Consider the following 25257-nt stretch of genomic DNA (forward strand, 5'->3'; position numbering starts at 1 on the left):
ACCGGTATTTTTTTTAACCCTCCTCCCCTTTGGAAATTTTTCAAATACAGGATACACCCTGCCCACCTCCGGAAAAGTTTTCCAAATTCAGCTAGTTTGGTGTGAACATTTCAGAGATATCAGGAACTGCCTACATGAGGAAATCTGGGTTATCGAAGAGTGCATGCATTGTTCAATTTCACAGGTAGAGTTTGCCACGAAGTGGTGAATACTCGCATTAAATATTCTTAATAATGAAATAGTAATTTTTGTTTCATAATTATCTGTGGTCATTGACCTCAGACATTTACTGTTAGCTTCACTGAAGATTTTAGATTTAAATTGTAGGAACCAGTCCGGCAACACAAAAAAATGTTTTCATTTGTATACTGTATGTCATGTTTACGTCCCTATGAAAATTTGTAGGAGATCAATAATATTTTTCTCATGGTAATCATTCATTTTAGTTATTTTAGTCAATATAATTCTCATTTCGAATCGAAATAGCTTGGACAAAGTAAGTGTTAGTAGCTAGATGAAGGGAGACAAATTGACCTTTGATCATAACTTGAAATTGCAGATGAGACAGAGCCGCAAAACAAAATTAGGATGTTCACATTCTTATGCAAATTTTGTATGAGATCAATATTCAGAACATGACTAGAACATGACTAGCTCCCAATTGGCTTGGTAGGTTAGTTGGTAGCCATCACTGCACTGGCTTAAATTCTTGGGACAAAATAAATTTTACCACAGGTCAGTTTTGACAAACCAATCGTAATTTACCTTTGCCCGTAAACTGCATACACAGCATGCAAATCTAACAAACAAATATTTCAATGTTTTATGTAAATTAGGGGCTTTCACCTACCCATGCAAAATTTTCCTTTTTTTCCAACATTGATACAAATTTAATTGTTGCCACTGTGAACAATATTTTTCTAGGCAAGAAAGTTTAAAAAACAACAGTTTTTAGAATAATTGAGTTTGTGGCAATGCAGTCGACTATCTGGGAGACTATAATAGATTACTTGTCTCAGTTGGACTACTTCGCTTACTAAGGCTTTTTGGAGAATGGTTTCTTTAAACAGTTAAACAACGTAACTATTTTTCAAAACATCTACAGAGTTAGTAAGTTGCAATTTTGAACAACTGTGCCCGACATGAATGTGAAGTTGACCCTCTGAAAACTAATCTATCCATGCATTCACCCCTCCTCCCCTCTGGAATTTCCTGGGCCATTGAACCCCCCCCCCCCCCCCCCCCCCCCACACACACACACACACACACCTCTGGAATTTCCAATTCCTTCTGCGGTGTGGGTGTGGATATTTTCTGGAACCACACAACACCACTTTCAAATAATAATAAAACTAGACAACCAAGTAAAAGTTGGCAAATTGTCTGATAATTGGATTCAGACATGGGACAACAGAACTTTACTTGGAGATGCAGCTTGACAAAGAAAGTGTTTGATTACAAATCCCCATTCTCACAGCACAAATTAACCATGAAATATAGATCAACAAAACAAATGCAATTTCAAGTTTCCCCTGTGCCCCTTACAAAACTGCATGCAACTTTAGTTGATTGGTCAGTAGACAAACAACAGTGTCCAGTAAAACCTTTCAGACTAATAATTTGTGTTCACATAGCCGGGGGAATTACATCAATCATGCACTTTCTTTATTAATTTGCTAATATAACTGCATGCCTAAATTAAAAGGAGAAGTGTTGTTAGTCTCAAACCCAAAAACCTGAACCGTTTGAAATTTTGTTGTTTGTCCGTTAGACAATTGTCCAAAGCTCAATTCCGATTGTTCAAACGTTAAAGTCGACTCCAACCTAAAATATATGTAAATGCAATTTAAGGTGTTGAGATAGCAGTACAAAATTTGCACTGATATCTCAATGTGATTGCACATTTCACAACACTTCTCATTTTAATGCTTGGTTCACTATTGATAGAACAAAACAACAGATTATCTACACTGTCCAGCTGGTCACCACTTGAGCAGTGTGCATCTTCCATCATCTCATCATGCCTCTGATCCTGTAAATGTGCAGACATTAAAAAATCAGATCCAGTAACTCAAATTTTGCACAATTGTTGTTTTATAGATAGCTTAAGACTATTTTTTTAAGGAAAAAAAAGGCAAGGCAGACAAATCACAGGGTTATGCTCCAAATGTCAAGTCTATTGTACTGTAAGTTCTATTACAGAAGAACAAAACTCACACAATTTGAAATTCTGTAAATAAACTCCTTTAACCCCCTCACATTTAACAATCAACAAAATCAATCAACAATCAACTGGGGCTCTGAAGACTTTTCTGTACGAAAATTTCTGGCCTTACAGAGGTGGAATCCGGCCTAACAGAGGTGTGAATACCATTAATAGAACCAAACATTGGCAAAACAAGAACTGGACTAAAAAAATGTCTGGCTCCAAGCTTATAAGCCAGACAAATGTTATGTTTGTGCCCAGATCAGGGCAGCCGCACAAGACACTAGTTAACAGGAACAGAACAAGAGCCAAACAACCTCCAATTACTTTTCCAACTTTAATAACTTTAATAAGTAGTTAGACACAGGCCTGATATTAGAGCCTGACACGAGATTGGAAAGAGCCAGACGACGGAAGGTACGTTTTGTTTCTTGCCAATTAAAATTGGTGGTAAAAACATTTGTAGACGTGCTGTTACAGTGTCAGGGAATATAAATTCAGCATGAACAGCGTTGTTTATATAACAATTAGCTGTTATTATGGTCATCATGCTGCTCAACCGACTGAAAAATTTGGAAATCCCAAACTTGACCCCTCATTCATGTAGGATGATGAAAAAAAAAAGCTGAGTTCCTTCTTGACAGAAGCTTCGAAAATCAGGGCATTCCGCCAGCTGAATTTGCAAAGAAGTCGTTTCACTGGATTCCAAGATCAATGTACAACATGGCCGACTGCACATACATGTAGATGATGTGTAACAATTCCTAACATGCAGTTTTATCAATCAAATGCCATAAGAGACTTGTTGCAGATAAGTATCTCATTGTTTAAATTCATTTTTCATTGGTAAGCTTCGAGATCACATGACGGTTACAGTTACTAAAATTTTTGGTGCTTGGATTGTTAACTGTTTTTTCGAATGTGCAGTGTGCACACGAAACAGTGCAACATTTGCAGTTATTCCTTTAGGGCTCATTAGTGACCGCTTCTTTTCAGTGTTTTTAAGACCTTTTCAAGGATTTAAAAAAGTTTTAGAAATGTCACTGTTCGCATGCCTTTATTTTGATTCAGACAAAAGTGTAAGCATTTTAAATGTAAATTGTGAGGATCTGAAGGCAAGGGAGTTACATGTCGAATAGCCTTTAGAAGGAAAATGGAAGCAAGAAGAGGCTCTTAACAACCATCCTATTAAGATTGCGGGAAGAGGTAAGCCACATTATCTTGTTATCAAATAAAGGTCAGTCCTTTGGACTCTAATTTTTTTCTTTTCTTTTTATCGATTTGATTTTTTGAGTGTATTATTACCCAACATTCCATGTTCGGTAAATTTCAGTTGCCAAAACAGGGAGAGGTCGAGTTTAAATCTAGAAAGCTTTATCAATTATGATTTACATAATTAAATCGTCGGTCTTTTATCCGATGAAAAACTTAGTAGTGTTTTGAACTGTTTAGTAAGTTTGACCGGGTGACCTCGGACAATCTGAGAATCAGGCTCTATTCCCAGTGCGTAATAATTAGACTGAACTCACACCAAAACACACAAAAGGCAAGTTTGCAATTTATTCATGTTTTTGGAACTGAATTGACTAATTATTTAATATTCACAAACCTGAAAACTGCTCTTCAAAAGGTCCGGCGTGTGAGAAATTATACTCTTCAGCAATCGGCTTTGCACACAAATGCTTGCCTTAACTCGCGCTGGTTTAAACGCACTACCATTTTTATATTGCTAGCATTAGCTTTTTTGTTATTTGACTGGATATTTAGAACAACTGCAGCATCACAGACTTTTGCACTTGTTATTTTGCAGATTGTGACTGCTCATTGCATCGATAATGGCAAGGAGCAGCTTAAACTCCCATTGAGGCGTGCAGCTAAGTGACCTTAATCTCCTGTCTATTGAGCATACATATATAATAAAGGAACATTTACTAATTGTCGTATTTAATCGTTGAGCAAATTATAATTATATTTAAGTTAAGTTAACTTCAATCAATGCAATGAATTTTTTAATAAGTTTGACACAAGAAAAAAGAAATTATTGCCGCAAATTTGTTAAGTTTTCGAGATTGTGTATGTAGATTTAACACTGTAATGATATATTATATTTTATTGTATCAGTTTTATTCAATGAATCTATCAATAAAACATTTAATCGTTATTTCTATGTGTTTCATGTATATGTGTTGTATGGCCGTATTCTTGTTGAAGTAAGACCGGATACATTTTTTCTGATTACATCACCGATTATATACGTTGTCCAGCTAATGTCGGGCTCGTGTCATTCTTGTTTTCTCGTTGTTTATGATTTTTCGTGTCCTGCTCGTGTCTTGCTAATTCCTAGTTGCTCTTTTTAGGTTAGGTGTCTAGTTCTGGTTAGGTTCTTTACCGCTGTGTCTCATTCTGCTCGTGTTCGGTCAATGTTATGTCCCTGTGACAGGTTGAAATGTCTGGCCGAATTCATGCTCCCCCTTTTTCAGACATTTTCATGCGGGTTACCCTACATCAACACCACGTTAAGCTGCATTTTGCAACGTTGTTTTAGATTAGATGACAAAACCCTATCTCAGACTTGTTGACTAAATTCTTCACACCACTGATAATTTATCAGTATTTTAGACCAAAAGTCTCTGATTTTTATACCAGAATCCCAGACTAAACTGCTTCTGACAAAACAACAAGACCAAATGAAGATCTTCCAATATTAGCCATTAGTTGCATTATCCCATTATCAAAAAGAGGTACAGACTCCTCTTTTTGAACAAAAAAATCAACAGCTGTCCAGTTTCCAAATCACATGCGTGTCCTACTTTTCAGTACTTGCAATAAAAAAATGGCTTCTTGCTAATAACCATATTTAAATACAGATTATATTTTTTTAATTTATAAGGGATGGACCTAATAATTACTTGTGAGTCATTTTGGTCTGAAAATGTGTCACAATTGAATCCTCCCCTCCCCATCACCAAAAATTGCGAGCAGTACCCCCTCCCCCTACGATTTCTCATTGTATCCCCGCGTAACCCCCGCGAAATTCAAACTTGACGCTAACAAATCTAATTACCACAATTTTACATAATTCTGCAACTTTTAGTCCAGGAGTTAATTAATCAAAACTCTGCCGTTACTTAGAGTTTTAAATTCGTAAATAACTAAAGTACGTTATCTGATATTTCATGTTTTAAGAAGACCTACCTTCGCGATGTTTTCCTCGTAAACCTCCTCGTAGAGCTGAGTCAGGCCGCATTCAAACACCAAGTTAGAACCTTGCAAACACCTGAAAAACGGCAAAGATGGTTTCTTCATCACATTTAAAATGCTTTTAAAACTTGAACCACAATTATAACGACGTAAAAACGCAAAATTGTTCAAACAAAATACCTTGAAATTCACTGAGATGAAAAAAGCTTGCCGCCACGTTTGGTTATGGGGTTGCAAAGCCGTTTGGGTCAACAAAATTTAACACGTGATGACACCACGTGGCAAACTCATGACAAAAACTCATTCCCAGGACAAGTGAGTAGGCTCTTGGCATCAAATAATGCAGGGCGGCGATTATGGCTAGCGCTCCCTATTCAGATTTGCCGATAGAATCGATTCCTCTGTCGACACATCTGTAACTTACTTTCAAGCAGGTGGACTATCACTGCCTGCCTGAGTTTTCTTGGCGCCATAGGAATGGGGGTGGATGGGAGGGAGAACCGGCCCAGAATCCTTCGGGTCCCGCATTCGATAACACTCAACACTCCAGGAGATCATTGCATTGAACACCCTGCTAGCAGAGCCTTCTGGGCTTTTTCAGGCGGGGAGTCAAGAGAGGCTTTGATTGCAGGGTGGTCATTGTAATGCGATTTTATGTATAGACTTCTGGCCATTAATTCATGGAATGAGACAGACAGCCAATTAATCCGAACTGCTCGCACTAATAATTCCCTCTGATCTACTCTTCCCCATCCCCTCCATTCCCCAGACCAGAGAAGATAGCAGACCGTGTGAAATAATGTCGATAACGGTGATGATGAAGATGACGATTAGGTTAAAAAACGTGACATACAGGCAAGATGCGAAGAACCCCTTCCCATTAACCGGACCCCCAAGATACATTGATTAGGCAACAAACAAGAATGCGATGAACGAAGTAAAGTAAGTATGCCATAATATTATTTCGTTTTTATTAACTTTTCACCAAATCATAACATTTTTCGAGTCTGTAACCCAATGGCAATATTTACAATGCAGAATAAAAAGTTTACTGATTTCATTTGAAAGTTCTACTGTATCCCTGTCGGTGGATGCTTTGAGTTTCTTTTAGCTACAAAAAGCCGAAAATTAGCGAAAAGAGCAACAAAAAACCCTGAAATTTAGGGTAATATTGTAATTAATTTACGAAATACCCTCCAAGTGTAACAGTCCTATTACAGCGCGCGAAATGGCGTGAGCTGTCCACTTTCTTAGGCATGATGCGCACACTGTCCTATTAATTAATACTCAAATGCTGAAAGCCAATCAAATTCTATAATTTTGTTATGGTTATGATTAGGATGAAAATTACGCTAAAATAACCAACACCACCATCACTCCAAAAAAGCGATACAGAGCAGAAAATTAGAGTGTATAGCAAAGGTTTGAAAATAAGGCTAAAGTAATACCACTATGACACGACCATCACTCCTAAAAAACGACGATGAAACTTAGTGTAAACTAATACCAAAACCACCATGACTCTAAAAAAGCGACGAAATAAAAGCCGAAATTTAGAGTGTATAGTATTAGGATGATAATTAGGCTAAACTAAAACCAGCACCATCATCTTTCCAAAAAAGGAACAAAATGCCGACTGTTTCGCTACACACTGGGACGTGATACGCCAATTTGTCTCACAGTTTTCGTTGCTTATACGTATCATATGAAAATACCCTTAACAACGAAATCTTGAACAGTTAATCGATTCTTTGGGACACTGTCTTCTTTCGCAAGTGCGCATACGTTCTGCGCATCTCGGTATGGTCCGATAAACTCGGGTTCCTTCCTCAATGACTAGTATGCTGGAAAGACAGATCTTAGCAATCCAAAAAGAAAACTAGAAGGTAACCACGCATTTTTCAGGCATAATTAGACTTCAATATAGAAAGAAATACTGTACATTATTATGTGTTTTAGAGCTTTTTACAATTATTGTTACCCTTAAATTTATCTGAAAAATGCGTGGCAACGCTATATGCATAAGTGTTCTCCAATGTCTGACAAAACAAAATTTTGGGAGGTTTCGGAGAAAATAAAATTTTACTGAAACATATGAGCGAGTGGTAAAACAACTGTCAGAACGTCTCCTTCCAACTGAAATGATCATCGTGATAGCAATTGTAAAGAAGATATTCTTTCGCTTTGTTGAATAAAACTCAAAGAGATTCTAACATTTTGAACGGGTCTAGGCCATTAAATCTTGGGAACGCGACAAGCCTTTTCTATCCCTAAGTAGCTATCCTCAAATACTTAGCAGCTTATTTGTGTGACTGCATGTCCGAAGTTCTAGTACTAGGAAGTCCTGTTTAGGGCGGTGCCTACTTGTGTTACTGCGCATACGTTTTGTGCATCTCGAGATACTCGGGTTTCCTTTGGGTGGTGTCTAGCTACTAACACAGGGATATTTTTGAGTGGTTTAAAACTATGCAGAGAAAGCAGATCTTAGCAAGTGCTCTTGGTATCCAAAAAGAAAATTGGGGGTAACCATGCATTTTTTAGAGATAGTAAAGCTTCAATTTGGATAAAAACACCATACATTGCTTTTGTATTTTACATATTTTTGAATAATTGTTTCTTAATATCTCTAAAAAAATTTTCTTCTAATTTTCTTCCTGGATTCCAATAGCCCATACTAAGATCTGCTTTTTCCCCATAGTCATAAACTGTGCAAAAATACTTCTGTATTAGGAGGAACCGTCCTTAAGACCGACCCAGCACACAATTAGTCAGTTAAGTTCAACTTTGCCATTAAGAGTAGAAGTTCCCATCATCATTGTCAGTTGGTGTCGCTTGGGTGCTTTCAGTACCATCCAACCGATCACACTGAGATTGCCTGTCCCTTTCTTGTCCGCTAGGTTCGTCTTTTCTTTTATCCTCTGATGCGCCCCACCCCTCATCTGATGTACTAGCTTTTGATGAAAAATATGAAATACTTGAATGATTACTGTCTCCTTGGTGAGGTGTTACGTTTGGACTCGAAGCTCTGTTCTTTTCATCGGACAGCATCCAAATAAACCAAAGAAGCTCTACATCCTCCCTAACGTCGTCTTTTTCAATGCTTGTCAGAGTCAACGAATCCAGTTTCTGTGATATTCGCTCCTCGTAAGCATTTACAGCATACTCTGTTTCTGTGGCTGGTTTCCGCTCTTGTTCATCTGTAGCCTTCAAGCTCTTCAAATTCCTTTTATTCCTCTGTTTGTGTTTGAGTGGCATTTTAACTTTCTTTCTTTGATTCTGTATCTCAGAACTTAGTTCTTTTTCCATCTGCATCACTGGACCAGTCTCTGACAAATCTTCCAGTGCACCCAATGGTGGTTTCCTCGGCGGTTTTGCTTCGTGTGTACAAGAGCTATTTGTTGAAGGCAAGCTGCTTTCTTTCATAGTCTCCTCTTTTTGTTCTTGATCTGAAGTTTTCTTTCCAAATCCCAGAATACCGGCCAGCTGCCCGAAGAGGAAGTCACCTAACTCATATTCTTCGGAATTTCTGTCGGTATTTTCTTTGGCGTCTTCATAGGAATCGTTCAAGATAGCCACGAAAAAGTTGACAAAAATAAAGGACATAACGGCCACAAACGAGAAAGCAAAGATGGGTCCAAGAATTCGATTAAATCCTCGCAATTCATGAACGTGCATGTTGCCACCCAAGGCCATTAACAGCTCAGTTGCCACGGAACGAAGCAAAGACGAATATCGGTACAGGCTTCCGCCAAAAGCCAATTTGCCAAACAGACCATACGATGTAAAGATAACTATGAAGAGTAGAGAGTAAGACACCAGTAGCTCTTTAGACCTGCGAAACGACTGCAGCAACAAGATGACGTGCGAATTGAATCGGATCATTCGGAGAATCTTCAGTGTGGCAATGAATATTGTCAAAGCCAGAACTGCGTTCTCAGCTTCGTTCCATACGATCACATCTTGAAAACTAACGTTCACGAAAGGATTTTGCTTCAGCTTTAAAACTTTCTTGAGGACGAGCCTGGATTTGAACACGTACAAAATCACCACCATGGAAGAAGAAGCAAGCTGGAGAATCTCGATTAAGTTCCACACGTTCCGAAAATAAGCGCATCTCTGCCGATACATTTTGTATGCCTCTTGAAGAATGGACACGAATACTATAATGATAAACAAGAGCTGGCAAATCAGGTAAAACTGATACAAACCAGATTCAGTACTTGTCAGCAACAATGTATAAATCACTGGAAACGTATTTCCATAACCGGTCGGAAGCATTTCATAATAATAAGTCGCAATGCTCAGGTAGCCAGTGTAAGGATTATAAATGGTGAATTCGAGCAAAACAGCGCGGGTGTAACGGTCGATCCAGCCATTACTTCGCAGGGAAGAGATCATTGGAACCGCTGTTTCTTTACTGTACCCCAAATCAGCTACATATCCTCCTGCGCCGTAGGTGTTCAGGAAGCCCCAGTTTGGAAGCAGCTGAGATTCTTCGGGTTGGCTGTAGCGCCATGGTGCTGGGCAGAGTTTTGATATATTTGTGAACTGTTCAGTGATGTTAATTGGTATCCACCCTGGCAGATTCAATGGAGTCTTGTCCTCTTTTGCTGGACTGTAATGGTCGTTGCAATGTTTGGTTATTACCTGGGCTTCAGGCATGACTGTGCAAGAATCTGAAAGAAGTCGGAAATAAACTATAAATACATGTTAGTTTCTAAAAAAGCTGCGGTGCTGCGTCGATGAAGAGTAGAAACGAATGTTTGGTTTATTAACAGAGTTGATACTGAACTAAAGGTGAATTGGCCACCGTAAAGAGATAATCATTCAAGTGCTGACGTTTGGAGCGTTAACCCTTCGTCAGAGCGAATCTTCTCTGACGAAGGGTTAACGCTCGAAATGTCAGCACTTGAATGATTATCTCTTTACGGTGGCAAATTTACCTTTAGTTCAGTATCAACTCTGTTGATAAAAGAAACATTGGTATAAGTGCATAAGTGCATGTACAAAGTAAATTTAAGTAGTGTGAGATCCATATTGGCAAATTTTGTAAGTTCATTGACCAAGTCGGAGAGCACTATTTTCTTAACCCGAGGCATTACAGTTAAGCCAGTAAATATAAAAGTTTTATTATTCGGACTCCGCTAAAAATTTCTCGATAGCATAATACATTTCTTTAGGTCATGGTTAAGGCTGCGAAAGATTAAGGAAAAAATTAAATGTAATAACATTTCTCAATTTATGTCACTTTCGGAAAGTTCTGCGAAAATTGCTGACCAGGAAACAGTTGTTCAAAAGGGGCTGATTTTTAGTGTTATAAATCACTGAAAGTTGGAGTACAGTGGAAAAAGTACTGAAACAGTTAACTTTCGAAATCTATGAAATCAAATCCGCCAGCTGTTCACCTTAGCGGTCCGTTTCGTTTAGCAAAACTGTGACCGCCCAGGGAACCAGTCAAAATGCTTCTATTAACGGCCAATCTAGACAGTACAACTTTTGCTTATGACTGTCTTATTGAAAAATTTCGACTACTGCTTCACTGAGCGCTGCTTTCATATTGATAATACACAAAATCGTATAGAACTCTCGTCATTCACCATCGTCTACACTTAGGATTGTCGTACGGTTTTAAAACATGCTTAGAAATCATACGATATTTCTGGCATTTTACTTGTCGTTGGTGACAAGTTGTACCTTAAATTTACATGAACCATTTCGTATCGTAGGCCTTTCATCACCATTTCGAATTCCGTGATTGGCGATATTAATTACACTAGCTCAATTGAAAACCACCCTATTGCACCTAATGCGCAGATCAATTGGAAACTTCAACGTCTCCTCAGGTTAATCTACGGGCATTCGAACTTTTCCAGTTCCCCCCTCCCGGGACCAAAATGCTGTTCAAACTCTATACCGTTAATAATTCTCTCGAGGACAACTTTTCAGCTTCAATCAGTCGCTGACCATGTTTTACAGGCAGAGATTTACTATTAACACCTGCAAAAGCTCTTTCGAAGCCCCATTCAACTCCCCCAAACCAGGAAAATACCCATGCATGCACGCACAAATTCACTCCCCGGGCATGTTCCCCGCTCGAATGCCCAGGGGTTGGGGGGCGAGGGGATGGGGGTTGAAGGTTCCAATTCATCGACGCACAAGGTCTTGTGCCGGACTAATTATAAAGAACCTTTTTGTACTCTCAGTTGTCTTAGGTGAGGCATTCCAATAAGTAGGGACATCTTGCTGTCGATAAATTCTTGGTTGACTTTCTTTTCGTTGTACCACTCAAGCGCATAAATGCCAGACGTGAACTGGCCTTCCAAGAAGTCCCAAAACTTGTTCACATCGGACGCCTGTCAAGAAAACGTAACATAAAAACAACTGCTTTCGGAAAATCACCAATATAGTGTAATCGAAATTATTATTATTATCAATCAAAATTTCAATCAGTAAGTATTGACGAAGAGAACGGATCCGTTTCATGGCATGCGTAGAGAAAGACTGCAAATATCTTTCATGTACTGAATGCTGTAGCTTTCATCTATACATGAGCACATAGTGTGAAAACAACCTAATAACTTAAATATCGAAAGTTGGACATGTAAACTGCTTATCCACCTCAATCGTCTTTTGGCACTTACCCCAGGGAAGTCACTTAGAGTGTCCCGAAGTGTTTTCCCAATGAGAAATCCATGCTGGCTTCTGTTACCGTAACACACGACCATCAACAAGAAAAGGAAGAATAGAAACCCGGCCATCTGTCTTCCAAACGAAAAAGCTTTAGTTTCCTTCCTCCTGTAATCTCTCGCTCGGTCTAGCTCTTCTTCTTCTGGTATACTAACTACGATATTTTGAAGATCTTCAGCGCTTGCGGTACGTGTGCTTTGGGAATCACTACTTCCCTTTTCGGAACTGGAAGGTGTCTTGCCTTTGCCTTCTTCATGGCGTACAACTTCTGGATCGTCACTGTGACACAAGCAAGCGGACAGTATCACTACTAGCAATATCTTGGTCGGTTGTAACACGAACAGATCCTCAGTAAATGATATAAACATCGAGGAGAGCCATTGGTTCGCGATCACTTTGCCCCACTGTAAACTGTAGTAGAACGTGATTACAGCGGAGACGAGGACCACCATAAAGCACAGGAACCAAGCAATACATTCTGAAATGCTTGGACACTTAGAAGCTTTCTTCTCTTGGGCTTCTTCTTTTATCGATGGTCTCGAAGTGATGCTACCTTCTCCTTTCTTGCATGACGAAGCAGAAGGACTGTTTTCTGATTCCAGGGAACTTGTGCTCTCAGTATTAGCAGCATCCACTCTGGTTGAAGGTGGCTTTCTTCTTCTTCTAAACAGGGCCATGATTAGGAAGTTAATGGGCGTGACAATCAGTGCGCTTTGTAAACCAATCATAAGCTGTCTCCAGCTGAACCTCAGAGGACCGACTTGAATGGTGGGATCAGGTAACTTGTCTGTCCTGTAAAACATGGCATTTACCAGCATACTCGCCATTAACACGCTCAGACAACAAGTTGCTCTTTGGACGCGTGTGAACCTGCTCGCAGGAGACTTAGTGACAACAGACAGCCATAGATGGCCATCTGAAAAGCTCTTTGACTGCTGCGACTTCAGTGAATACTTGAAGCTTTTCATTTCTCGAGGCGAGACCGGGAGAAGAATTCTGTCAATCTTTCCATCGCCCTTTTCTACTGCCAACCAGCTGTCGCACGGAAAGTGCCATTTATCCTCTGTCTGATGATCCATCACAATCACGTGACTCAGAAACCACGAGGGATTCTTTCCAGAGTTGTCATGCCATACATGAATGAATCGAACATCACCCAGCGACATTGGCAAGTTAATGGTAAAGGAGTCCTCGTTCCCTCTGGCCAGCACTGTTCTTGATTTGATCATGTTCTTGTTTAGTATTATGGGCTGGCTTTGTGCCGCGGTTCCATGAATTACAATCGCCACGTTGGCATCTGTTCCAGAATTCTTCCATATCCCTGTGATGACAGTCAAGTCATATTGGAAAGTTGCGTTTTCATTGGAATGCAACGGGAAAGCCGGGCCACTCTGAAAAAAAAGGTCACTGTTTTAAAAACGGCTTTAGTAACATAGTAAACATTTCTGGGAATTGTGTGCTACTGGGCAATCAGTTGCGGGAACATGCCTCTTGGAAATGTAATTCATAAATGTAATTTGTAATTTATTTACCCACGAAGCACCAAGAGCTCTAGGAGCTCGTTCAAAGGTGTCCGGCGTTCAGGTCGAATTGGAATTTAGAAATGTTGGTTTTTGTGGAGGGAGGAAAACCGGAGAACCCAGAGAAAATCCCTCGGAGTAACGACGAGAACTAACAACAAACTCAACCCACATATGATTTCTTCCAGCCTAGAACGGCTTAAGATGACTAAATACCTCCTGACTGACAAAACACCCAATGGCATATTTGTTTAAGCTGTAAATTGTTTGCAAATTTTACGTGTCATGTACGTGGTCTGTCTTTGACGGTCTTACGGACAATCCTGTGGCTTCTCTTTCCTCTTGTTTCTTGTTGTCTCTTGCCTTTGCATTATGTTTTTGCCATTAAGTTGTAACAAACGACAATAAAAAAGCGAATGAAATAAAAGCACAACTTTTTGAAAGAAGCGAATGTTTGGTTTACCAACATAGTTGATAACTAACGGTAAATTGGCCACCGAAAGAGATTCCGGCGTGATGTTTCCAGCGTTAGGCCCTGCTCTGACGAAGGGCTCACGCTCGAAACGTCAGCATTCGAATTTCTCTGTTCTACGGTGGCCAAATTACACTTAGTTATCAACGCTGTTGATCAGACCAAACATTCGTTTCCACTTCCCACCGACGCAGCACCGCAGTTTCTTTAGAAACTAACCCCATTATTTTTGAAAGAAGGTCATTTAGAAAATGTACACGATGTTAGAATACGACCTTAGAATAAGAACCGAAATAATACGTTTATATCTTGTTGTTCTATACTTATATTTTAAGTTAGTAAGATGTTTTTCGGAGTTGTTTTCCTGTTGTACTTCTTGCATTTATCGGCAGGTAAAGGTTTGCGATTCGTGTCCGGTTCTTACTACAAAAGTTAATAAAAGCTCGGTACTGACTATAAAACGCAATCATAAAGTATCGACAAGCAACTGTGTACTACCTTAGCCTTATCTCGGTTATCTGCTCTTCTTGCAAATATCACAACCAGGAAATACAACAGCAGCACAGTAATGATAACACTGAGGACGGCGATATTTCCGGTCTGGTCGAGCCGCTGAATCTCAGTGTACACAACATCGAGGTTAATCGTGTTTGGCATTACCAGGACTCCTCCAGCAAATGAGGTCAGGTGGTTACACAGGCAGTGCAGGGAGTTTGAGGAGGTCCTTTGTCCAACCTTTTGAAGAAAATACAAAGGTAAGCTTTTGGTTTGATTTCGCGAGAAAAGAGCAGTTTATATTAACCACTTTTGCTTGCTGAGCCTGGTAATGAGAAATAGCTTTTCAGCAAGAGAGATGGGGCGACTTTATCATTAAGTTTGTCAATATCAATTAAATTAAAAGTTAAAATTTGTAAATTTGTGTGACGCGCAAGGATGAGAACCAACAACAAAGTCAACCCACATATGACGCCCACTAGGTAAGCTTTTAGATCGGGAATTGAATCCGAGCCGAATTGGTGAGAGACTCGAGTGCTCTCACCACTGCGCCATCCCTGCTCCCCTGAAAGTAAGGTTCTTCAGTAAAGGTGTTACCACAATACGTTTATCATTGTTTTTGCTTCTCTCTTTTTTTTTTACACGCTGTGGGAAATTTACAGCACGCTGATTGTCCGTATTCAGGGAATAAAGATGAGCAAAATGGTGCTGTGATGTCAGTTTTTAAGACAAATTTGAAATTTTGCGTATCCTGTCTTAAGACAGTCATATTTGTTATTCTCTTTTTAGTGATCATCCAGTGTATTCTCTTTGGCGACTCAAGCGACGGGGACTTTGCCCACGTCTGCCCGCAAAATAAAGCCCATATTACACACTCGCAGAAAACTTTCCTTAGTATAATTCGACAATACGCACTTACCCTACAGCCCTGGGAAGACCACTGTTCTACCGTGCTGTTCCAGAATAGACACTTATCCTCTTGACCACTCAAGGAGTAATTCATATCACTTCCGGGTTCATAAACTGGCGTAACAATGCGTCCTATCGAGTTAAGCTGAGGGGGGTCCTTGGGCTGCACACATGATCTCTTCTGCCGGCCCCCACCAGTACAGGACCTCTTCATTCGTCGCTTTTGTTCTTCGGTGCCTTCATCGTAAAGGATTCCGACGAAGTAAGTGCCTGGTTTTCTGATCACATCATCTAATAAGACGACCTCACTTGCGTCCTTTGTGACCGTTTGTTTGGCGTCGAATCTAGTTAGCGTTGGTCGCCTTCCATAGCGAACGAAAACAGTGAAAGAAGTGGTATCAGCTGGTTCAATCTGTCGAAAAAATATATAAAATAAAATAGAATAAAAAAACAACTTTAATTCATCTGATATAACAATTCTTCACTGAAAAATATTTCGCGCAATCAGTACAGTGAGTGGTGCAGTGTGCGATTTAAGTTTAATACGTGAATCTGAAACAGGCCTTTCATCTTGGCTGCTTCTCGCCCTTCGGGCAAGACATAAAAATTCACCAAGCCCAACACAGGGTCTATTCGTCTAGAACATTATTCACCGCTAAGTAGCCCAAAGTTCAAACGGAATGATAATTCTAATTTCTGAGCCACCTGTACCAAACTCAAGATATTATACACGCGCTCCAGCTAGTAAGCATGCGCAGGGAAATACTTGTAATTCACCTTAAGTCGCAGGGATTTTTCTTCCCCAACAAGAACTGTGTGGTACTTCATTTTTCCTTCACTGCTGGGCTTCACAAACAGAGATTCGTCTTTCTGTTCAGTTGACTGTGCTTCTCGCGGAATCTTGAGTTCAATGTCGTTTGGGCTGTTTTTGATAGATAAAGCTTCCCCTTTGTCATTTTTTAAGACCAAGCGCACCACATTAGAGCTCACGAGTGATGAACTGGTGTCCCACGAAAAAGGATTGAATTTAGTGATGGAGACCTGGTGAGGAAAAATGGAAAGGTAAGTCCAGAGTCTGAATCCAAAGCATCTTTGTTCTGTTGGAACAATGTGACGCCACGCGAAAAACTAATCAAGAATTACAAAATATATGTCTGCAGTATATAACAAAATATCCTGACAAAAATAAACGCTGTTTCTTTCTGTGGTTCTGAAAGTACACCTGATTCTCATTCTTAGTTGTCTTAAAATCATTTCAAAACGATCAAACGATCTGTTTAAGCCTTTACACTTTTGCACTTGTTAAAAAGATGGGAGATTTTAAAAAGTTTATTTAGAAATTCCCCTACATTGTAGTACAATTTATTAAAGCGGAGACTTATCCCTTAATTTTATATAATTTTTTTTACATCAGTCTTTAATGAGGGAGTGGAAGTTGGGGAGGGTTATAATAAATTCTCTGTGAAGTTATTGTTCAGCATCCTGAATTGCCATAAGTGGGTAAAAAAAATTTACTTAACCTATTCTTACCAGAGTGTCAATAAACTGAGCGCCTTTTGCTTTCTCGTCTGTAATGGCGTCAAACGATAATTTGAAGGCAGCCTCATCGTTAGAAACAGCCAAGTTTGTTCCCAGAGAAGTGGGGCTTTGCCTGTTGAGTTGTATACTTAATGATTCCGTTTTAATTTGGTAAGGCTCCTGGTCCACCACCATATTTGATAACAGTATGGTACCGACGTCGTCAACAAGTTTCTCTGTGGTTTGCAAGATTTGCTTGCTCTAAAAGAGAATTATAAGTAAGACCATTAAGGACGATGCCTCCTAATGCAAAGTAAAGTATGTTTGCGCAGCTTGTGAGTATGTGGGAAAAGCATATCTTAGTAAGGAATATTTAAATGCAAAAAGAAAATCGGGAGTCACCACACGTTTTTCAAAGATAGTCACTGTATTCAACTTTTAGAAGGTGGCGGCGGGAGGGAATCAAGTTAAGCAAAAATAACTGAAGCTTAATTATCTCCAAAACATTTTGTTTTACCCCAACTTTCTTTTTAGATGTCAATCACCTTACTTACCCGTATTGACCGCATAAACATAAAACCTCTCTCAGACCATAGATGCGCAGAACGTATGCGTGGTAGCAAAAGGAGGCAGCGCCCTTAAGGGAGTCAGCTACCCGATGTGAGACCGTTTTGTTCGCGCCTTAACCACTATTTTCTACCTGAGAGTAGAAGCGCAGTGGTGCAGAGGTTATAGCGCAGCGGCCCCTCAATCTGAAGATCGAAAGGTCGGTGGTCCCAGTTTTTTTGTTGTTGTTTCATTAGACCACAAACTTGTTTAACTCCTTATTGGCTTGAGTGAATGATTAACAGTGAATCGCTTAGGAAACCTCAACGTACGCGAGAGTAGCCCTACATAATCTTTGTTTCCCAAGAACGCTGGCTTAGTAATATCGGAATATCTCTGGCTAAGGAATTATCTCGGAGGCGAATTGTTTCCCACATTCCTTTGTTTCGTACCTGTGATGGTAACCCTTCTGTTTGGTTTGTTTCAGCAGCAGTTTTCTGTGAAGCGGAATTGAGAAGGTTACCAAGGCAAAGCACCAGGTTTTCTCCGCTTTGTTCCACCAATAACGCGTTACTCTCCTGATCCTCAGCTATCACCTTGTCTTTTAACACTGAAGTCAGGTTACCCAGCGTCTGTAAAGCGAGGTTCTGAAAAACAAGCAACGGAGTTTTTGTAACAATTTATTGGTCACAGAATGTGTACATGAAGCTTTCTGGGATTGTTATCACCTACTCTGAGTGCTAGAGGTATTGCCCTCGTCGCCGCTTATTAAATATTTTCGCTTGCCTGTGATTGGTCAAAATGCATCTCGTGACTAACATGCCCTTACTAGGGTCGCTTTAATGCACTAAAGGACATGATTTTTTTGGAATTTAAAACTAAAGGACATGATAACAGACACTCCTTTTGTGCAAGCCCCTCACTTCCCGCACTTGTTCCTTTCTATGAGTATATGATGGAGAATAGGCGTGTGTCCTTAGTTTCGCTTCACAAGCACAGGCCCTTTCGTTACACTTTGCTGATATTTTATTGAAGCATCCAATCTACAGTTTCAATTACTCTGGTCAAGACAAAACGCACATCCTTGAGCTCTTAATTAACTCAAATCGAGTCGAATTTTTAACAGCAGTACCTGTGATTGAACTGTCACTTCATTGGGTTCCTCTGTAGCTCGAGCAATAACTGATGACACTTGCGTTAAGGACTGCAAATTGTGAACCTCGATTTGGGATACTTGCTCCACGACAGAGTCTTTGATCTATAATAATAATAACAATAATAATAATAATAATAATAATAATAATAATAATAATAATAATAATAATAATAATAATAATAATAATAATAATAATAAAATATGAAAATTCCTTATTAAAATATTCCACACAGATTGCTATTTACAAGTTAAAAGTATATTAAAAAAAGAGCTATTAAAAACCTATTCACATTTCTTTTCGATTAAAAAAAGATAATGTTTTTAAGCAACAATGTTTTTGTAAAGAAAAAGAAAAAAAGAACAAATGTCATGAAGTTTTTAAAAAAAAATTAAATTCGGCATTTTAAAATCGGTCTACTTGATAAAAAGAAAAAAAAAAAAAAAACAAAACACGCATCTCTCAAATGGCCCCTGCTGCAGTTTCAATGTCAATGTCCGCGTTCTTGATGTCACGTTGAATTCTTCGTAGTGTCCTAGAACCTCTAAGACAGACGAGTGCAGATCTTAACAGTGCAAATGAAATTCGGCTCCTGATCCGTGACATGGTTTTAGCATATTGCTCCCCTTTCTTGATAGCAATCAGCTCCGCTAATCGACTATGGTATCTCAAGCATTCATTGCCCATTCCGCCGGTTGTAGTGAAGACCAAAGGTGTAAATGTTCCATGCTCAATGTCGAGAACTCTCCTTGAGTACAGGCGCTTTTTCTCATTCTCATGCATACGATAGATCTGTTGCGGCTCCAGGTCCTTGTACGATTCAGCATTGGGGTGGCAAACCCTTACATCAAAGAATGCCGATCGTCGTTGCTCCCAGAACCCACGTGCATGGATATCCAATCTCGCATCTTGTGCTTTGTTGGATCCTCTACTTAACTGTTCTCCAGAGATGTCTAGGAGAACTGGCTCAGTCTCAACGTCACTGCAAACTGTACTCAGGAGTTCAGCCTCCAGATCTCTGAGCTCATTGTGACGCCGAATGACGAAACCTCCTCGTTTACAGATCATGGAGTGGTCAACTGTAAAAACTTCCCCACATGCACATGTGAAAGGGATGTCATCTATTGGCCAGTCATAGCGTAGTTTAACAGCGTCGCGGAACTGCCTTTTATTGAGGTTAAAACCCAGATCTTTAAGAGGGAGGACTGTAAGCCACGCCGATGATCCTTTTTCCGCCGCCAGATTCAGTGCTCGCTTAGTCTTACAAGGTGCCATCTCCTTAATACGCTCTGTTCTGTCTACGAGTTCCTTTGATCTTTCCCTTGTTACTGCCTGTTGTGCTGATTTTACGAGGGAATCTTCTGGTAGCTCATGTGACTGAGATACGATTTGTTCAACGAGGGGTGTTGTTACTTTGACTGAGGAAGCGTACTCGCGGCTGGCCTCAAGGCATGGGTTTCCAAAACCAAGACCACCTATTACTATAATAATAATAATAATAATAATAATAATAATAATAATAATAATAATAATAATAATAATAATAATAATAATAATAATAATAATAATAATAATAATAATAATAATAATATAAACCAGGCATGTAAATATCACAAGTGATATGCAGGTGGCGATTAAAATTGGATCCACGAGGAAATTATTTCTTCAGACACTGAACTTGAAACTCAACGTTGTCGACCTCGTCAGCATAAATTACGGTGCAGGCTGCAGCAGAAAACAGTACACGCTGCAACGTACCTCGCAACGTTGCGAAAAGTAGAAGACTCCTCTACTTTTCCTGCATGTAACCAGCAATGCGTACGTAATATTTTGCTGCAAGACAAGTTGCCAAGAGCAGAGACTTACAGGCGCAACGGCTTAGCCGTGCAAGGTGGAGAAAAATTGCCTCGCGTAAATGAACCTTTACGCTTGCACCATACCATTTTCATTGTTAAGAGCGCCTCTTAGTATTTTAAAGAATGTGAACCGAAAGGGAAGCAATTAAATTCAAGTATTTGAACGGGTAGGAGAATACGAGACGAAATTTTTGGAAGAAAGATTATGTGTGCCACCGGAATGAAGATCAGGCACACTACAGTTCATGCCCCAGTTGTTCAAAGAGCGGATAACTTTATCCACTGGATAAATCGCTATCCAGTGGAGCAAATGTACTCCAACCAATGCTTTTGGCAAGTTTTCCACACAATCCCATACTTAAATTTGACAAATGCTTCTACTCTATTCACAAATTATAGGACTATCGAGAAAATCTTGCACACATTTTATCTGCCGGATAGCGAACTATCCAGTGGATAAGATTATCCGCCCTTTGAACAACTGGGCCAGGTAAAGAAAAGGGAAACGATTTTTTTTTGTATTATATCATTGTGAGAGAGGTGGGGCGACCTGCACCGTTTGCAACGTCTTACAAAAGGAGGACAAAAGAACGAACAACAGAACAATACTTCCAAACCTAAAAAACAATGCAGTTGCAGGGTAGCAGGGTCGAGTGAAAATAGAGATTTTGAGAGGTGCAGGTCTACTGAAAGAGGTACCATTTCTGAAGCCTCCACGTATGAAACGTCATTAAGCACTTCCCATCTCCCTGGGGCGGAAAGAATTAGATATTCAAACTAACTTACCGCAATGTTGTCTTCAGTGGTTGTAATGTTTGACTGGGACACTGTTTGAAGCACAGCGTTTGCCAGCTGTGTGGCGGACTCTGTATCTCCTGTCTGTAGCAACTGTGTGATCTGACTGTTGTTACCGACGGTGAGCTGAGTAAGCTCTTCCACCGCTATAATTGGTTGGACCTAACGGTGCAAGAAGATGCTGCACATTACAAGAGAACCACACTGGAAAGACGTACCGTTTTAGAGTTGACTGCTGAAAGGAATCGCATATATGCTTTCGATTTGTGTTAGCTGAGCTCTCAAATTTTCATTGAAGCTGCTCAAATGGCAAACACGACTTGGAATATGCGCTTTTTTTGTTCTTCGTCTGGCAAGGGTTGGCAACTTTCGCTTTGGTTCGTGATTGGCTCATTTCTCCTGGTGTTTGCTATACGGTGGCCCGAGATGTGTCATTGGTTTTTTGTTTTACAGTAATCATCATAGAACCTTTGCCAAACAGCAGACGAGCCCAAAATGGTGTGCTGGTGAACTGATCAGGTTAATATATAGACCACCTGGAAAGAGGAGAAGGCGAAGGAAAGGAAGGAGGAGGAGGAGGAGGGGAAGAAGCAGAAGAAGAAGATTAGTACTTTGGAAAGGCCTTATACCCAGACCGGCTAAAAATAGCTAATTTGATATTGCACTATTTCTGGGTGTTTCGAAAACTTGTCGACACAAAAAAGAAAATACCCTATTTGTTAATGAAAGAGTAAAACTTCCAAATTAGAGAAAGAAAAGCTAATATGTCCATGAGATTCAAGGTTACAGACTCACTAAAAATACATAAAACCCACCTGCACTAACAAGTGATCTGACGTGGCTGCAGACAGGCTGTCAATCACTTTGATTTCAACGTCAATTCCGTAGCCATCCGTCTCATTCTTTCCTGGTGGCATTACAGTAGTCGCGTAGTGTTCGGAGCCGTGCGCGACCACAGTGTAAAGACCGGGATTAGTTTTATAGGAAAACTGGTAGGTCAGCGGTATGTCAGGGTCCTGCGGTTGAATAAAATAAAGCAGAAAGAAAACAATATGTTTTGGCATCGCTTGCTATTTCCGGAAGAATTTGTTTGGCGGGAAAAATACTGCCAGTTGCAAGAACACACAAAACGGCAATTATCTGTCAAGTTGCAAATGGCGAAAGAATTAAAGATAAACAAAAACAGGCAAAATAGATAGAGATACACACCGACGCAGTTTGTAATTAACGTTTAGTAAACCATCCAGTATTGTTTATTAGTTTGATCCTCACTTACCTGCCAACCAGTGCAGTTAAACGCAAACTGAGTCGTCATTGCCTCTCCACTTCCGGGTGACACGGTGCACTGTCCGGAGTGGGGTGGAGCGTTCATTCTGAACTGATAAGCTGCGTTTCCCTCAGGTCCAATTTCCGGTGTCACAGTAGCTTTCAATCGATAAGTAAAGCCTCCAGGGAGTTGATCCGCCTTGATGGTTATGCCCGGAAGATTGAGCTCAGTTTGTGTCATTTCACGTGTCAGACTTTCACTCACTTCATTGCCATCAGAGTCGACAGTGACAAGGTGCCATTGATAATTTGCGTTATCACACGCATGCCCAGTACAAGTAGTTGTCAGACGTATACGAATAGAGGGATTTGCGGGATCGTTACAGTTACTATCACATCTGAAAATGAAGAAAAATAAGAGGTTAAGGTTAGAACGCGAAGTTAATAAAGAGACTAAGAATCGCGTTTACGGAAAACGACAAACGTGAGATCTATTTGCGTTTATATTTTCTTGAAAAATTAAGTACATAGATGAGAATAGTATAAAATAATTCTGACCTTCGATTCTAAAATTCAAAACTAGTCAATTTTACTAAGAAACCGAAAAACATTGAGCGGCAAATGTAGGATAAACACAGTCACGTGGGCTTTTCTGCTGTTTACCGTTTGCCGTAAACGTGATTCAAAATCTCTCTTGATAGGTATTCTTGTGTGTTGGGGTCATATTTTAACAGTGTCAAGCGCCGTGAAGAGCCCCTATATTTCTGTCAGTTGGAGGCCTAGTTTAAGATGTCCATTTTTGTGACATGTGACTGATGTACTTATACATGAGACGCCCCGGCACAGCATGATATACTTGTAAACTGGAGCTTTGTCGTGTTGGAGGCTTGTCAGTAGGTATGACCCATGCGACATTGTAATCTTTTGACAAGGGCGATATCTACATCTTCATGAGAATTAATCGTAGCATTGTTACCCTCCCCCGCCTCACTTGTCATTATTCAGTTACAAATTGAGGTGAAGGGTTATGACTTGCCCTGACGCAATAGAGCGAGAGGAAACCTTCCTTGAAATAATCGGGAACACTCGATTCAATCTTTCAAACGGAACCTTGGACATTCAGTTAAAATTACATGAGGTGTTTGCTTCATTTCTCCTATCCATAACCGGCACAACGCCAACGAGGATATTAAACTGCGAAGGATTGAATTTTTTTAAGGTATTTATATAGAGTTACCCATAATAATAAACGAAAACGAACCGTTTTCGAATCGGTTGTTAACCCTAAACACTGTAGATCTAGCTGGAGCTCTATTCACTCAGTTCTCTGCCTAACAAATGGGTTTTGCTCCGTGCACATCACGAACAGTACTACGACAATAAGGAATATATACGATATTGTGTACAGCTCATAAAGTGTCCAAGGTCAGTTTGAGATATGGAAACAGGTTTTATTCAGAATAATCCTAAGGCGGCTTCCCCAATATTCTTACGTACCTGATAGTAACTTCTGGCGGATCACCGTTGACTATTTCTATTTCTTGAGTAAAGTCGGCCTCTCGGTCATCCTTCGTCACAACAAGCTTGACGTCATACAGTTCTCCTGCAGTCATTTTGCTTGTCTCTAACGTCAGCGTGATGTCACTAGAGTCCAATCTTCCGATCCCAGTCCCAAAGCACCCGCCGTTTCCTGGACCTGAGGATTCGGTGACCACCGGAAGTGTCGCAAGCGAGACATTTGGAAAACTCTCCTGTTGATTCTTACATAACCACGTGAACTGCATTAAAGAGTAATTACCAGGCTCCACGTCAGGGTCTCTTGATAACGCGCCATTTAAGCCGACGGCCGTGCCTATTCCTCGAGTGATCTTAGAACCCCCGGCTATCTCGGCTACTAACGGGGATTTTGTGATATTGAAATATCCCTCGTCGGTGGTTAGGCCCTCGGGGTCACCAGCCATGGTCACTTTGACAACCACTCGATATACGCCATACACAAGGTGTCTCTTTTGTAAGTGCCACTCAAAGCCATTAGCGGTTGATTGCAATTCAGTTCCGATTCCCTCTTCCAAAGATCCCAAAGAGTCATCCCACTGAAGTTTAAACAAAAGCCATTGAAACTGTGGTGTTTTCGTGTTACAGTGTGGACTGCCTGTGTTGGCTTCTACTATGAAGTCTTTTGAACGCAGAATGGCAGCTGCAGATGGTACATCATCTGATAGATTGAGTATACTCACTTCTGGAGGAGTACAGCCGTCTAACAAATAAAAAAACAAACAAACAAACAAACAAACAGGTTGGAATCGCGGAGAAGCAGATTCACGCATACATTGTGGGAGATGATAAGCATTTCAACTGGCCATTTCCCAGTTGCTGTGAACCTCATTATGAAAGCGAGGCTAAGTACAAAGCTTTTCATATTCTCTACACATATCAAAATAAATTCAAGTAGACTGGTGATAATCAAACTTATTTGCCGATTTCAATGAAAAACTGCAATAATTTTTCACTTCTTTCAATCGATACTGCTTCATGATTACATCATTAGTACATGTTATACAATAGAGCACCGTGTGAGACATTCCACTTATAATTGGGCGGAGCATCACCGCAAGAGAGGCTGTTAGGTCCG

General features: G+C 40.1%; 1 protein-coding gene and 1 long non-coding RNA gene across 2 annotated transcripts in view; both read right to left on the minus strand.

The window, feature by feature from the left end:
- Positions 1–860: 860 nt before the first annotated feature.
- On the minus strand, positions 861–5720 carry LOC146458498 (uncharacterized). The gene is made up of 3 exons (XR_014858202.1): positions 5588–5720; positions 5402–5483; positions 861–2032 (listed from the first exon to the last, which is right to left on the minus strand). It is a non-coding gene; the product is annotated as an uncharacterized LOC146458498 (long non-coding RNA).
- Positions 5721–6356: 636 nt separating this feature from the next.
- LOC146458499 (polycystin-1-like protein 2) overlaps positions 6357–25257 on the minus strand; it is a 32667-nt gene continuing 13766 nt past the window's right edge. The window contains exons 13-25 of the mRNA XM_085090638.1: positions 24123–24882; positions 22636–23023; positions 22175–22375; positions 21351–21521; positions 18687–18812; positions 18007–18201; positions 17021–17269; positions 16268–16531; positions 15501–15902; positions 14585–14821; positions 12049–13485; positions 11595–11760; positions 6357–10083 (exon numbers count right to left, since the gene is read on the minus strand). Coding sequence (XP_084946764.1) covers positions 8198–10083; positions 11595–11760; positions 12049–13485; positions 14585–14821; positions 15501–15902; positions 16268–16531; positions 17021–17269; positions 18007–18201; positions 18687–18812; positions 21351–21521; positions 22175–22375; positions 22636–23023; positions 24123–24882 — 6482 coding nt within the window. The 3' untranslated portion in view covers positions 6357–8197. The remainder of the gene's footprint in view (positions 10084–11594; positions 11761–12048; positions 13486–14584; positions 14822–15500; positions 15903–16267; positions 16532–17020; positions 17270–18006; positions 18202–18686; positions 18813–21350; positions 21522–22174; positions 22376–22635; positions 23024–24122; positions 24883–25257) is intronic.

This window comes from Pavona decussata, unplaced genomic scaffold (assembly GCF_977016875.1).
Source record: "Pavona decussata unplaced genomic scaffold, jaPavDecu1.1 SCAFFOLD_233, whole genome shotgun sequence".
In the NCBI taxonomy this organism is placed as follows: domain Eukaryota; kingdom Metazoa; phylum Cnidaria; class Anthozoa; order Scleractinia; family Agariciidae; genus Pavona; species Pavona decussata.